Genomic DNA, 13,328 nt, shown 5'->3' on the forward strand with positions numbered 1-13,328 from the left:
TCTCTGGGGTCCAGCAGGGCCTGGACCTCCCATCAGAGACACAGCTCAGCGACTCCCTGAAGGCCTTGGGTGGGGAAGCAGAAGCATCAGGGGTCCTTGCGGCGGCCAGCCAGACTGCTTCCTTGACCTTGGCGGTGATCCTGCACCCATCTGAGGCCACACTCCGAGCGAAACTGAGGCCCACGCTGCCTGCTCCTCACGCGCTTCCCCCGGAGATCTCGCTGACCGTCCAGTGTGGGTGGGAGGCCGGGCACCGGCTGCGCCTGGAGCTGCACACGGGGGCCTGCGAGCTTCAGGGCAGTGGGGAGCTGCAGCTGGACCGCCAGCTGCAGTGGCGGGTGGTGGCCGAGAGCTCCTGCAAGGGCCTGCAGGTATGTGTGCCGGGGGTGAGCGAGGGGGTGGGGGTGAGCGCCAGGGTCTGCAGGTGCGAACCCTCCTTTTTAACCACTGCCAAAGTGAGAGAGATGGGGTGAACCCTAGAGGAATGGAAAACCTCCTCTAAGCCCTAGACATACAGCTGTAAACACGGCAGAGATGAATGCCTCCCTGGGGCAGACAGGCAACCCCCAGGATAAATCACCAAACTGTGGAGTGTATTACACAGGGGTGAGGGCTAAGGAGAGAGAGAAGGTGGGAAAAGGGGGTCATGAGAAACAGGGCAGATACTGCAGTTTTGCATGTCGGTCAAGGTTGGTCCCCGAAACAGGATGACATTTAAGCACAGACCTGAAGGAGAGGAGAGAGTAGGACTGTGGGTACCTGGGGAGAAGGTTTTTCACTTTTCTTAAAAAATATTTATTTCTCCTTATTTATTTGGTTGCACCGGGTCTTAGTTGAGGCATGCGGGATTGTTAGTTGTGGCATGCGAACTCTTAGTTGCAGGATGTGGGATCTAGTTCCCTGACCAGGGATCATACCTAGGACCCTTGCACTGAGGGTGTGAAGTCTTAGTAACTGGACCACCAGAGAAGTCCCAAGGGGAAAGGATTTTCTGGGCATGACCAGTACAAAGGCCCTGAGGCAGAGCTGGAGAGGAAGGGCATTCTCTAGGATTGGGACCAGCAAACCGTCTCTATGGAAGTCCAGATAGCAAATATCTTAGGCTTTGCAGGCCATTCAGCCGCTGTTGTAACTACTCAGTGCTGCTGTTGTTCTGAATGGGCATGACTGTGTTCCAATAAAGCTTTATTTACAACAGGCAGCGGGCTGGATGCAGCTGGTGGGCTGGCATTTGCTGACTTCTGTTTTATAAAAAGCCCATGGGGTGGGAGCACCCTGGGATTTAGGATCCATCACGGAGGTGGAGAGAGAGGATTTAGGATCCATCACGGAGGTGGAGAGAGAGGATTGGATAGACGTCAGATGTGGGTGTGAGAAATAGGGGAGCCAGATGGCAACTGTGAGAAGAGGACGGAGCTGCTGCTGTTCCTGGTGACAGGAGGGACGTGGGTGGAGAAGGAGAGCTGGGAAGGGGTGTCGCTGACTCACAGGCCCTCTTTGGATGTGTTAAATCTGACAGGGCTCTTAAACGCCCAAGTGGAGATGGTGGGGGCAATCAGGAGGTCAGCTGTGGTCTGAACTGGAGGTCTCCTCCTCTCAGTGGTCACATTTAAAGCCACAGACTGAGGACTTCCCTGGTGGTCCAGTGATTAAGACTTCGCCTTCAAATACAGGGGATGCAGGTTCAATCCCTGGTTGGGGGGCGAAGATCCCACATGCCTCAGGGCCCCAAAACCAAAACACAGAACAGAAGCAATATTGTAACAAATTCAATAAAGATTTTTAAAATGGTCCATATCAAGAAGAAAAAAACTCTTTAAAAAGTCACAGACTGGCTGAGATGGCTGTGGGGTAGGTGGAAATTAAGCACTCAGGTTGCAAAGCCAGGGAAGATGAGAAGGAAACAGCCAAGGGTACCGAGAAGAACAAGCCAGAAGGAGGAGGAACCCCAAGGGAGAAGGCGGGGGGGTCTCGAGGCTGGGGAGGAAAGGGTTAATAGGGTCAAACGCTGTGTCAGGCAGGTGGAGCCAGGCAGCGTCCTGGGCACTGTGAGGCCAAGAGGCCCAGACTCTGAATGGCGGTTCTGCCCCTTGTCCCTGGTGGCCTTGAGCACATCCCTGTTCCTCCCGGGGCTTCAGAGTCATCGTCGTAGATGGGGTGCAGTGACCTCCTCCGCTGTCACGATTAGATGGACCTGCCCTGTGCTCAGCGATGCGCTGGTGGGCGGAGCCTGGGGAGATGCCCACGTGGGCCGGCCTTGCAGCCTGCTTCCTGGACAGGCTCCCATCGCCCCTCAGGAGCAGGTGTCTGGGTTCTGTGAGCCTGGGGAGTTGGAGGGGTTGGGGGTGGAGAGGAGGGGAAATACATGTTTCAGAGCTGCCAGTGTTGTAAGGCTCTTGACCGGTTGGTTTCACGGGATGCGGTTCTCTGGGGCATGAAGATGCGATTTTTGTGGTTTGGGGAATTGGGAAGGGGGCCGGAGGAAGCTCGTTTGACAGTGCAGGGCTACTGAGGTGGGGCCCTCTGGCACTCCTAAAATCTGACCCAAGGCACAACCCTCTCCTGGAGAGACTCACGTGGGCACATCCTCACCCCATTTTGTTTTCAGTTCAAGGGAGATCATGGGATCCCTGATGCCCACTTGAGATCCCACCCTAGTTAAGAAGCTCTACTTCCATCTCTTTCAACCCTTCCAGGCCCTGGGGGTCCCAGGCCAAGTCAACAGCTCCGGCTACATTGTGGTGAACTCCACGGCCGTGGATGCTCAGGTGCTGGTCACCGTGGATGCCAGCACGTTACGGGGGCTGCTTGTCCTCAGTACCACCGAGGTGAGGGTGCAGACCAGAATGGCCTGGGATGCCGGGGCCATGTGCTCCTGACGAGAGAAGCATTTGGATACCAGCTGAGCTCCAGAGAGGACCCTGGCAGATGAGAGCTTCAGGGTCCATGAGTGGAGGAACGAGACTTCCGAGGAGAAGTCCCTCAGCTGCCCCCTCCCCTTCCTAACTCCCCAGGAGCCATCGCTCATCTGACTCTTTCAATGTCATGTTCAGGAAAGCACACAGCCTGCTCACTTCTGCATCTGCCTCCTTTTATTCAGCATGATGTTTGTGGGATTCACACGATCTGCATCTTTTTCACTGCTGTATAGTATTCCACGATGTGCTGGTATCCAATTCGTTTTTCATCTTATCCATTAGCATTTGGGCAGTGTCTAGTTTTTTACTGTATATTTAATTAATTAAATTAAGTAAGTACATTTTGATTTTATTTTAAAATATCTTCATTGTGATATAACACACATGACAAAATTTACCATCTTAACCACTTTCGAGTGCACAGTTCAGTGGCATTAAATACGTTCACATGGTTGTACAGCCATCACCACCATCGGCGACCAGAACTCTCTTCATCGTGCAAAACTGAAACTACCCACAATACAGCAACTCCTCATTTCCCGGTCCCTCCCACCAGCTCTACTGAATTTCCTTCCTTTTTAAGGCTGAATAATATTGCATTGTATGAATGGCCCATATTTTGTTGATCTATTTATCCATCAGTGGACACTCGGGTTGCTTCCACCCTTTGGCTATTGTGAAGAGTGCTGCTATGAACATGGGTGTGCAAATATTTCTTGGGGATCTCTCATGTGAGTCTTGGTTTTTCTGGCTCTGTTATAGACCCAGCAGGAGGTGAACTTGCTGCTCACACACAACCTGCCTCAGCCCAGCCCCTTGGCCCTCCCAGCCGAGATCCTGCTGTGCCTGACCATCGAGAGGCTCGGGCCCAGCTGCAGACACACCCTGCGGGTCGCAGTGGATGGCAGAGAGGTGGGGGCTCTGCTGGGGTGAGGCGGGGCTCGGTGGGGCTGGGAACTGGCCTGATGGCCCTGGTCCCGCGTCTTCCACCCTGACAGGTGTCCGAGGAGCTGACCTTCACTCGGCGGCCAGAGCACATCTCCCTGGACTGCAGACTCCAGCACAGCATGCCCGCACTGCGGATGCTGTCGGTGGAGGACAGGGTGGCCCTTCAGGTCAGCCTTGGCGAGGGGCAGTGATAATGGAAATCATTCATTCATTCATTCAACAAACCTTTTTGGAAGTACCTCCAAGACAAGGGGATGGTAGAACAAGCTTCAGACCTCCCCCTGAGCCTCAGTCTTTTCATCTGGAAATTGGGGCTGCTGATACTCCTTTTGCCCTGGTGGCTCAGCTGGTAAAGAATCCGCCTGCAATGCGGGAGACCTGGGTTCAATCCCTGGGTTGGGATGATCCCCTGGAGAAGGGAACCGCTACCCACTCCAGTATTCTTGCCTGGAGCACCCCATGGACAGAGGAGCCTGGGGGGCTACAGTCCATGTGGTCACAAAGAGTCAGACACGACTGAGCGACTTTCCTTTCACGTTTCACTTTCAGTATTCATTTCCTTCACCCCGCCGTGCCCCCAGGACTGTGTACATTCTCCTCCTCTAGAGCCCCCTCCCCCACTCCCAGCAGACCAGAGCTCGTCCTCAGCCCGCTCCTTCCACGCTGTCCATGCACGTTCACTTCACGGTCTTATCCAGTCTCTCATATCAATGGCATATCTGCACTCCCATGTCCCCCATCTCTCCCTCCCCTGAACCCGAGATCAGTAGGCCCACCTGCCCACTGTATCTCCACTCAGATGCTGGCAGGCACCTCCGACTTTAGCTGTTCCAAAATCAGACAGGCCAGCCCCCCAGACCGGCCCCTCCCTGTCTGTCTCCATCTTGGCAAGCAACGCCTAGTCCATCCTTCCCACCATGTAGTCAAACCCTTGAAATCAACCTCGATTGGCCAAGCCCTCATCCAGGAACCCCCTAAAGCGTCACCTCACTAGAACAAAAGACTCTCCTATCACCCAGGAAATTCCAAGGGACCTATGAGCTCCGTGTCATATTCTCCTGTCACCCCCATCACTCAGTCTACAAAGCTGTATGAGCTCTGTGCCAGGAACTGGGGTCAAAGACCAACTGTTCGCAGGAACTGGGACCAGAGACCTCTGTAGCTGCAGCTTTCCTGTGCCATGCCCTTCTTCACCTCTCCCCAGCTTTCTCTTTTCCGTTGACTTCCCATCATCCGACATGTGATGCCTTTGGTGTTGTCCTGGTCTGACTCCCACTGCTGGTGTTTAAGTTCCACGTGGTAATGTAAAAAGTTCAGACATTCCTGTCTGTCTCACGTGTGGCAGCCTCCAAAGGTTTAACAGGACCCAGCGAGTGGTAGGTGTTCAGTCAGCATGGTTGAGCGATGGCGTGACACCTCCCACTTTATAGAGCGGGGGACTTAAAGTGGGAATCTGCTCGCCACCTGCAGCCACGCACTGTGTGTTCTGATCATAATGGCTAATGTGCTGTTGTGGCTTCAGTGATTAAGTCACAGGCACGTTGGTTGGGAGCTTGCAAACTCAAAGCCTTTGGGGCCCTGTGGAGAACTCCAGTATATCAGGTGAGCTGTAAGGAGACCTAGAGAGCTCACACCCTGCTAAAGTCTTCCAAGTTGTATATTTTTAAATTTTTGAAAAAAAGTTTTTTTTAAAAAAAATGTATTAACTTTTGTTGTAATGAAATACATCTTTACCATTTGAACTGTTTTATTTTGTTTAAAGATATTTTTAGGTGGACCATTTTCTAAAGTCTCTATTGGATTTCTTACAATATTGCTTCTGTTTTATGTTTTGGTTTTTTTGCCCGTGGGCATCTTAGTTCCCCGGCCAGGGATTGAACCCTCACCCTTTGCATTGGAAGGTGAATTCTTAACCATTGGACTTTGAGGGAAACACTGATAAATTTTTGCAGCTACTCTCTAATTCAGAGCATTTTCATGCCCCCAGATGGGAACCCTGTTATCCACGAGCAATCACTCCTCCGTAGGCACCTCCCCTTCCTCTAGTGCCAAAAAGCTGGTGTGTGGTTTGCCAAGTGTAACCCAGCTGTTCCTCCATCCTGCTCTCTCAGGGCCCCAGTTCTTTCCACCCCAGAGGTGTGGACGGTCCAAGACCCCAGGGTTTGGGGGAGCGGGTCCTAGCTGGGCCAGGCTGGCGTTCTCTGCTCAGGGTGGTCCAGCGTCTCCCGGTTGTTGTTCTAGGTCTCCGTGGACGTGGACAGCAGTGGCGCTGGCTTTGAGAATTCAGGACGCATCTCATCAGGGTCCACATCTCTGAACTACTCCGTGAGCTGCCGTCGCTGCGATGGGCACCTGGAGTTCTCTGGTTGGAGCGAGCACAACAGCTGGGCCCTGCGGCAGGCGGGGTTCCCGGGAGAGGCCCGCCTGGGCGCCGAGCTGCAGACACAGAGTAAGGCGGCCGGACCCTGCCCGGGGTCAGGAGTCGTCCCCCCTGCACAGACACCTGCCCGCCAGCCTCAGGCCCAGCGTGACCCTGAGTTCCAGGACTAAGCAGGATGCCCTTGGCCTTGGAACCTGACTCTTAAAGGAGCGGGTATTCACCTCCCAGGGCAGCCAAGGCAACGTACCATAAAATGGGTGGCTTAAAACAACAGAAATTTATTCTCCCAACTTCTAAAGGCTGGAAGTCAGAAATCAGGTGTGGTCACAGCTGTGCTCCCTCCCAAGTCTTTAGGAATCAACCCTTACTTGCCTCTGCCAGCTCCTGGTAGCCCCAGGCATTCTTGCACTTATGGCTATATAACCCTGATCCCTGCCCCCAAGCCTCTGCCTCTTCTCTTCTTTCTGTAAGGATGCTAGCCGTTGGATTAGGGCCCATCCCAACCCAGCGCCTCACCTTGGCTTGCTTCGTGGTTTAGTCGTTAAGTCGTATCTGACTTTTGTGACTCCATGTACTGTATCCTCCCAGGCTCCTCTGTCCATGGAATTCTCTAGGCAAGATGACTAGAATGGGTTGCCACTTTCTTCTCCAGGGGATCTTCCTGACCCAGGAACTGAACTCAGGTCTCCTGCGTTGCAGGTGTATTCTTTACCAACTGAGCCACCAATCCTATTTCCAAATAAGGGTGTATCCACAGGTCCTGGGAGTTAGGACTTCAAGCATAATTTTTAAGGGGAAATAGTTTAACCCATATTGGAGGAGGAAGGGAAGGTAACAGTAATAAGAGTCATTGGTTTTGTTGTTGTTTTTTTTAATGAGGAATTTTATTTTTATTTATTTGGCCGCGCTGGGTCTCAGCTGTGGCACGTGGGATCTTTAGTTGCAGCATGCAAACTCTTCGTTGCAGCATGTGGGATCTAGTTCCCTGACCAGGGATCGAACCTGGGCTCCCCGCATTGGGATTGTGGAGTCTTAGCCCCTGGGCCACCAGGCAAGTCCCAAGAGCCAGCGTTGATCGAGTGATTATTGCATAAGTAATCACTGAGGCAAGCTCTCAGTATATAGCTCAGTGGGTCTGCTCCACAACCCCGTTCACACCAAGGGAAGCTTGAAGCCCCCAGTGGTGCCTCTGGGTCCTCAGACCCTCTGACCTATCTCCTGACTCCCTGCTCATTCCACTCCTTGATATTCTTCCAACATATGAGGCTTACTCCTGCCTCAGGACCTTTGCACAGGCTGTTCCCTCTGCCTGGAATGCTCTTCCCCACATGACTCCTTGTGGGAGAAACAACCTACTTCTCAAATGTCCCTCACAACCTACTTCTCAAATGTCATCTCCTCATTGAGGCCTTGCCTCTCCCCCTATTTATTTACCCCTATTTACCCCCACCTCCCTCCAGCTCTCCCCACCTCTCTCCCAGACTTTGTCTTTCTAACAAGCTATGTAACTCACTTCTTAAATCTTATTTTTCACTTTTCACCTTCCATCCACCCCACACTTCACTCTGTCTGTTTGCAGAGTGGCAGATAGTAAGCGCTCAGTTAATCATCTGGTGAGTGAACGGGTATGAGGGAGTGGTGAATAACACCATCCCTGTTCTGCAGAGGAGGAACAGAAGCTCAGAGAGGTTGAGTCTCTTGTCCCATGCCACATAGCTGGCACATGATGAATCCAGGCAGTATGACTCCAGAGCCATCCTCTGATCCCCCCATCCCGTGTAGACAGCAGAGATCAGGATCCTTGGGTGGCCCCGAGTTTCCTGGATGGTCCTCTGCTGGCCTCAAACTCTTCCATCCTTGGTTCTCAGCCTCCTGCAAGGGGGAGCAGGCGCCTGGGTGAGACAGGGGACTGTCCGAGTGTGAGCTGACCTCACTGACTGCTCTGAGGAAGGGTTTGTCGGGGATGTGGTGGGTTGGTGATGGGACAGGTGTCCCAGGAATGATTCCACGCAGCCCCAGGTCCTGGGGCCAGGAGGCCCGGTGCACTAGCCTTCAGCCACAGTGACCTCTCACCTCCCCCGCTGCTGTCCCTCAGGGGGCACGTTCTGCCTGGCGTCAACATTCTCGGTGTCTCCACAATCAGGAACCTCCTCAGGCACAAGGGGACTGAGTCCCCTTGGACATGTGTTCCCTCCCCACTCATGCCCCACACAGTAGGTGCACATGGTTGAACACTGCATTATGAGGGAGGGAGACAGACCTACTAGGTGTGTTATCTCAGTTAATCTTGGCGATGTCTCTTGAGGTGGGTGGCCTATGCCCACTCTGTAGGTGAGAAAATTGAGGCTCAGATTTACCAGCTTGTCCTTGTCGCCAAGGAGGGCCTCCCAGGTGAGGGGGCAGAGTGAGATCCCAGAATCTCCTTTTGTGGAGGGGTTTCTTCTGTCTGCTGAGCTGAATTGTGGCCTAGTTCGGAGGCGGGGACTGGAAGAGGTGCCCGCACAGGCTGGGGGAGGGCGCAGACCCTTCTACCTGGGCCAAGCAAGCTGCAGGGCAGTACCATTTGATATTGATTTGATATTATATTAAACCTGGAGAAAAGCATCATTGGTTTGTTCACTCCCTCATTAGCTTCTGGGCACTTGTGATGTGTCTGGGGCAGTACTAAGTGCTGGGGTCACAGCAGGGAAGGAAATATACTAAAGATCCTGCATTCATGGAGCTGACCTTCTGGTGAGGGAGGAAGCAGGATGGGCTGGGAGGTGCTTTAGAGGGGCAATCAGGGGAGGCTGCTCGGAGGAGGTGTCATAGCAGCAGTGACTCCAATGAGAGAAGGCGCTGGCCAGGCCCAAGACGGGGGGAAGCCTCATGACAGACGCTGTCACAGGCACCCAAAGGTGAAAGGCTTGCCCAGGTCAGTCTCACTGGTCTCCACAGGGTGTGACCCTAAACTGAAAAGGGAAATGATCCCCAGGTCCCAGCAGCCTTTGCCATTCTCTGTTTCTAGAGACCCAGACCCAGGCCCGTGTGGTCCTTGAAGGTGGGGACGGTGGGATCAGCATGGATGTGGCAGCCCTGGTGGCCCAGCCAGTGAATGGCCCCCTGCAGCTGGTGGTGAACATCAGCCACACGGCACCTCTTCTCCGGAGGCTGGGCCTGCCCTTTGCCAGCCAGGTGAGGCGTGGGTGGCCAGCCCAGCAGGGGCAGATCCCCTGCTAATTCTGTCAGCTCCCATCCTGTTCCCAGGGGCAGAGGACCCCTGTGCACAGTTGATGCGAATGGTCTTGCCTTGTGTCTGTCCAGCACTTTACAGTTTGCAAAGGCTTTATTAATAATGACAATAATTGTGACCAGCGGCCTCTGTGCTCCCTGCCATGGGGCTGGTGTGGATGGGCCCCTGCATCTGTCCAGCTCCTGGTCCCGTGTCCTTTCCACCCTTCCACCTTTTAATCAGAATCAAAGCCCAGCTTACATTTACACAGCACCTACTGCATGCTTGGCACTGTTCTGAGGGTCCTATATGCACTAGCTCATCTCCTGACACCCCAGTAAGAGGCAGAGCAGCACAGCTGTTACACATGCCATCTCTGGAAGCCAGTCCCAGCTCTGTCATTTGCTGGCTGGCTGTCCTTGGGCAGATTCCTTAGCCTGTCTGTGCCCTCAGTCTCCTCATCTGTGAAATGGGGATAATACGTGTACTGTTAATGTGAGGGTTGTGAGGATGCAGAGTGTCAGTACCAGAGATGCCCCTGGGATGGTGTGTGGCTGCAGCGGATGCTTCAGAAGCCTCTGCTGCTCTGACGGTGCTGGTGATGCTGGCCGCTGTAGTCATCAGCATCCTCAGGTCACAGGTCCGTCTCTCGGTGACCTGCCCAAGGTCACGGAGCAAGTAGGCATCAAAACAGGGACTCAGACTTGGTACTGGGTCCTTCCCTGAGATGTGCCCCACACCCTCTAAGGCAGGAACTGTGCTGACCCCATGCAGCGGGCCAGTGTTACTTGGGGTGAACTCAACTTGCTTAGTGGGGCCCTCCCTCTCCCTCACGAGCCACGGAGCGTGTACATCCAAGTCTCTTTCCCAGCCTTCTGTTTTGGGCTATCTGGCAATGCCCCTGCCCCTCACTCCCCTCTGCCATGGGAGGAAGGGCAGTTCCTGGAGTCCAGGGGCCCAGGATGTCACTCTTCCTGCAGAGGGTTTGAGTCACTGTGACCCACAGCTGAGCAGCACTTCATCTGAATGCCCTTTCCCTGCCCTCAGCCTGGGTGGTGGGGAGGTCTGTAGGATGCCAGCTCTTTGCCAATGTCTGGGGTACAGGTGGACACTGGGGACCCATGGCTGGCAATCTGGGCTGCAGTGAGGGAGCCGGCCCAGGCCTGCCCAGGGGTCCTCACCATCCAAGGGTGGGCAGATGGGGCCGAGTCTGATGGGCATCTGCCCTTCCAGGCTGGTGGGCGGACAGGTATGTGAGGGTCCTCAGCGCCCCCCAGCCTATCCCCCCACCCTCACCCATCCTCTTTCCTCTTCAGCTCATGTTCCGGGAGCTTTGGGAAAAGGAAGAGATGCATTCTTTCCTGCAGCTGATGTGCGATTCTCAAACCAGCCTGGTCCTCAACGTCCACGGCCGCAACCAGGCACTCAGGTAAGGGCTTTGCCACACTCCGGGGGCCCCGAGAGGGGAGGAATGGGTGAGGGAGAGGCCTCAGCTGAGCACCCAACCCACAGCGCTGCTTTAAACCCTCCCCACAGCCCCACTGCACAGAGGTGGCAAGGGAGGCTCAGAGAGGCCAAGTGACTTGCCTGAGGTCACACAGCTAATAAAACATCTTTGACTTCTGGGGCTCAGGACACGAATGAGGAGTTCTTATTCTCCCAAGCTAAATGCATCCCAGGCGTCGAATAGTAATAACTAGTATGGCTTTTCAGTCTGGGAACCTTCTGGGGCATCTGGTTCTGGGGTCGGGGGTCTTAACACTCAGATGAAGTCAGGTGGGTCACCAGGCTCCAGGTGATGGAGGGTGATGAGGAAGCTGCTGTTAATGATACAGACCAGCGGTTCTCACCCGGGGGGCATTGGGGAGTATCTGGGGAAAGGTCTGGTTGTTACAGCCAGGCAGGGGGGTCTACCGGCCCCTTGTGGGCGGGGCCCACAACTACTTCCAGACCTCCTGTATTGCACGGGTCAGCCCACAGTGATGACTGGTGTGTCCTGCGGTGTCAGCCATGCTGAGGTTGGCATACCTGGTGCAGAGGCATCCCCAGACAGGGCAGCCCCCGGGGCAGCGGAAGTGGGGAGCCTTGGGTGCCTGTCCTGAGGAAGCAAGGGAGGGGTGCTGTGAGCCCAGGGCTGCAGGAGGGGGCTGGGTTTAAAGCTCGCTGTCCAAAGCGAGGGGGGCCCATGGGTGGGCCACTGAGTACCACCCAGCCCCTGTGCTGGAGGGGAAGTGGAGGCACTTGCCCACCATGCCAGGACCAGGCGGAGGCCAAGCTGGAATGCAAACGCGGGTCGCTGTAGCCCTGACCGTTGCACCCCACGGCCATCAGGCCTCCGGGCATGTTAATAGCCCTTTCGTTGGGTTGCTGCCATGTTTCTGGGTCTCCAGCCCTCTGCTGGGGTGGTTGGCTTGGTCTCAACCCAGCCTGCACAGGGCACCCTCAAGCCAGGCCTCTCACACCTTCTTTGCTTCCAGCAAAGAGCTGCGGCTCTCCGGCCGGCATCACCTCCCCATCCTCCTCGGCTGCTGCCCCAGCAGAGCCTCCGCCTCAGCCAAGGTAATCGTGTTCCGGCCACCCCTGAGCCCCTAACTGGTTCCAGATGCCCTGCCCAAGGCGGGTGGGGGCCGCACAGACCAGCCCTGCCACTGTGGAGGGTTAACACATCACACATGTCCCCCAGCCTGCAGCAGGCCCCCCTGGGCCGCCCTCGGAAACCCCTGGCTCCAGGTTTCCCAAACAGGCCCGGGTTTACATTCCTGGGTCGGCCCTGCAGTTCCCAGCGGGGCCCACGAGACCCCCAGGAGCCGGGGGAGTCTTGCCCACCAGTGCCTGGCGCCGCCTTCCCCCAGCCTGGCACACTCGTGGGCGCTGGATCAGATGATGCAGCTTTTGAGCTGAGCCAGCCTCACCTCCCAGGTGGCCCATCTGTCTTTCCCATGGCCTGTGCGTGGCTTCCTGCTCTGTTCCACAAGCCCTGTGTTCACCTAGAACCCCGGGATCTCTCTCTGGCATCTGCTCTGCGTGTAGCGTCTGGGGGTGCTGGGCGTGAACAGGGGGCTGGTGAGATCCACGATTCCCCTTCCCTTGGTGCTGGCATTGTTTCTTTCTGTCTGCTCCTCCCCGAAGCAGGAGATGCTGGAAGGTGTGCCCAGTACCTGGCCTAGGGCCCAGCACATAGTAGGTGCTTAGTGAGAGACAGTGAGGGAATGAGTGAGTACACACACCAGCTGGTCGCTTCCTTATCCTACCAGCCACCCAGCTTTGTAAAAAGCACCCCCCACCAGCCTTGGCCCAGGCTGACTTTGTTATAGAGCACCTACTGTGCGCCAGGCTGTGTACCAGCACGTCACACACAATCTCAGAGCTCTGCAGACTTCACTCACCATCATTCAGGGAACCTCTTAGTTTTCCCCCAATCTGTTTTCAATAATTTCCAACCTATAGAAAAGGTACTATAGGACAGTGACCATTTACCAATTGGTTTTCCCCCCAGTTTTATTGAGATGTAATTGACATACAGCCTTGTTAGTGCATACAGCACATTAATCTGACTTGCATCTACTGTGAAATGACTGTAATGAGTGAGTTAAATCTGTTATCTCAGAGACAAAAAAAGAAAAGGAAAAAAAAATCTTATGATGACAACTGTTAGGATCTCTTCGCTCTCTTTTTTTAAATTAATTTTATTGGAATATAGTTGATTTACACGTTTAGTTTCTGCTGTACAGCAAAGTGAATCAGTTATACATATACATATATTCACTCTCTTTTAGATTTTATTCCCGTATAAGGTCACTACAGAGTACTGAGTGGAGTTCCTTGTGCTATAGAGTAGGTTCTTATTAGTTCCCTGTTTTGTCTCTGGTGG

At 54.4% G+C, this 13,328-nt stretch overlaps 1 protein-coding gene across 1 annotated transcript in view; it reads left to right on the forward strand.

Annotated features, from left to right (window-relative positions):
- The window catches only part of APOLTP (apolipoprotein lipid transfer particle homolog), a 179,414-nt gene that overhangs the window by 119,554 nt on the left and 46,532 nt on the right, over positions 1-13,328 (forward strand). The window contains exons 44-51 of the mRNA XM_088833046.1: positions 18-371; positions 2,697-2,828; positions 3,681-3,830; positions 3,917-4,033; positions 6,108-6,315; positions 9,254-9,420; positions 10,774-10,886; positions 11,935-12,016. Coding sequence (XP_088689172.1) covers positions 18-371; positions 2,697-2,828; positions 3,681-3,830; positions 3,917-4,033; positions 6,108-6,315; positions 9,254-9,420; positions 10,774-10,886; positions 11,935-12,016 — 1,323 coding nt within the window. The remainder of the gene's footprint in view (positions 1-17; positions 372-2,696; positions 2,829-3,680; positions 3,831-3,916; positions 4,034-6,107; positions 6,316-9,253; positions 9,421-10,773; positions 10,887-11,934; positions 12,017-13,328) is intronic.

The sequence above is a fragment of the Moschus berezovskii genome, chromosome 27, assembly GCF_049115385.1.
Source record: "Moschus berezovskii isolate FMDL1 chromosome 27, NW_MosBer_1.0, whole genome shotgun sequence".
In the NCBI taxonomy this organism is placed as follows: Eukaryota; Metazoa; Chordata; class Mammalia; order Artiodactyla; family Moschidae; genus Moschus; species Moschus berezovskii.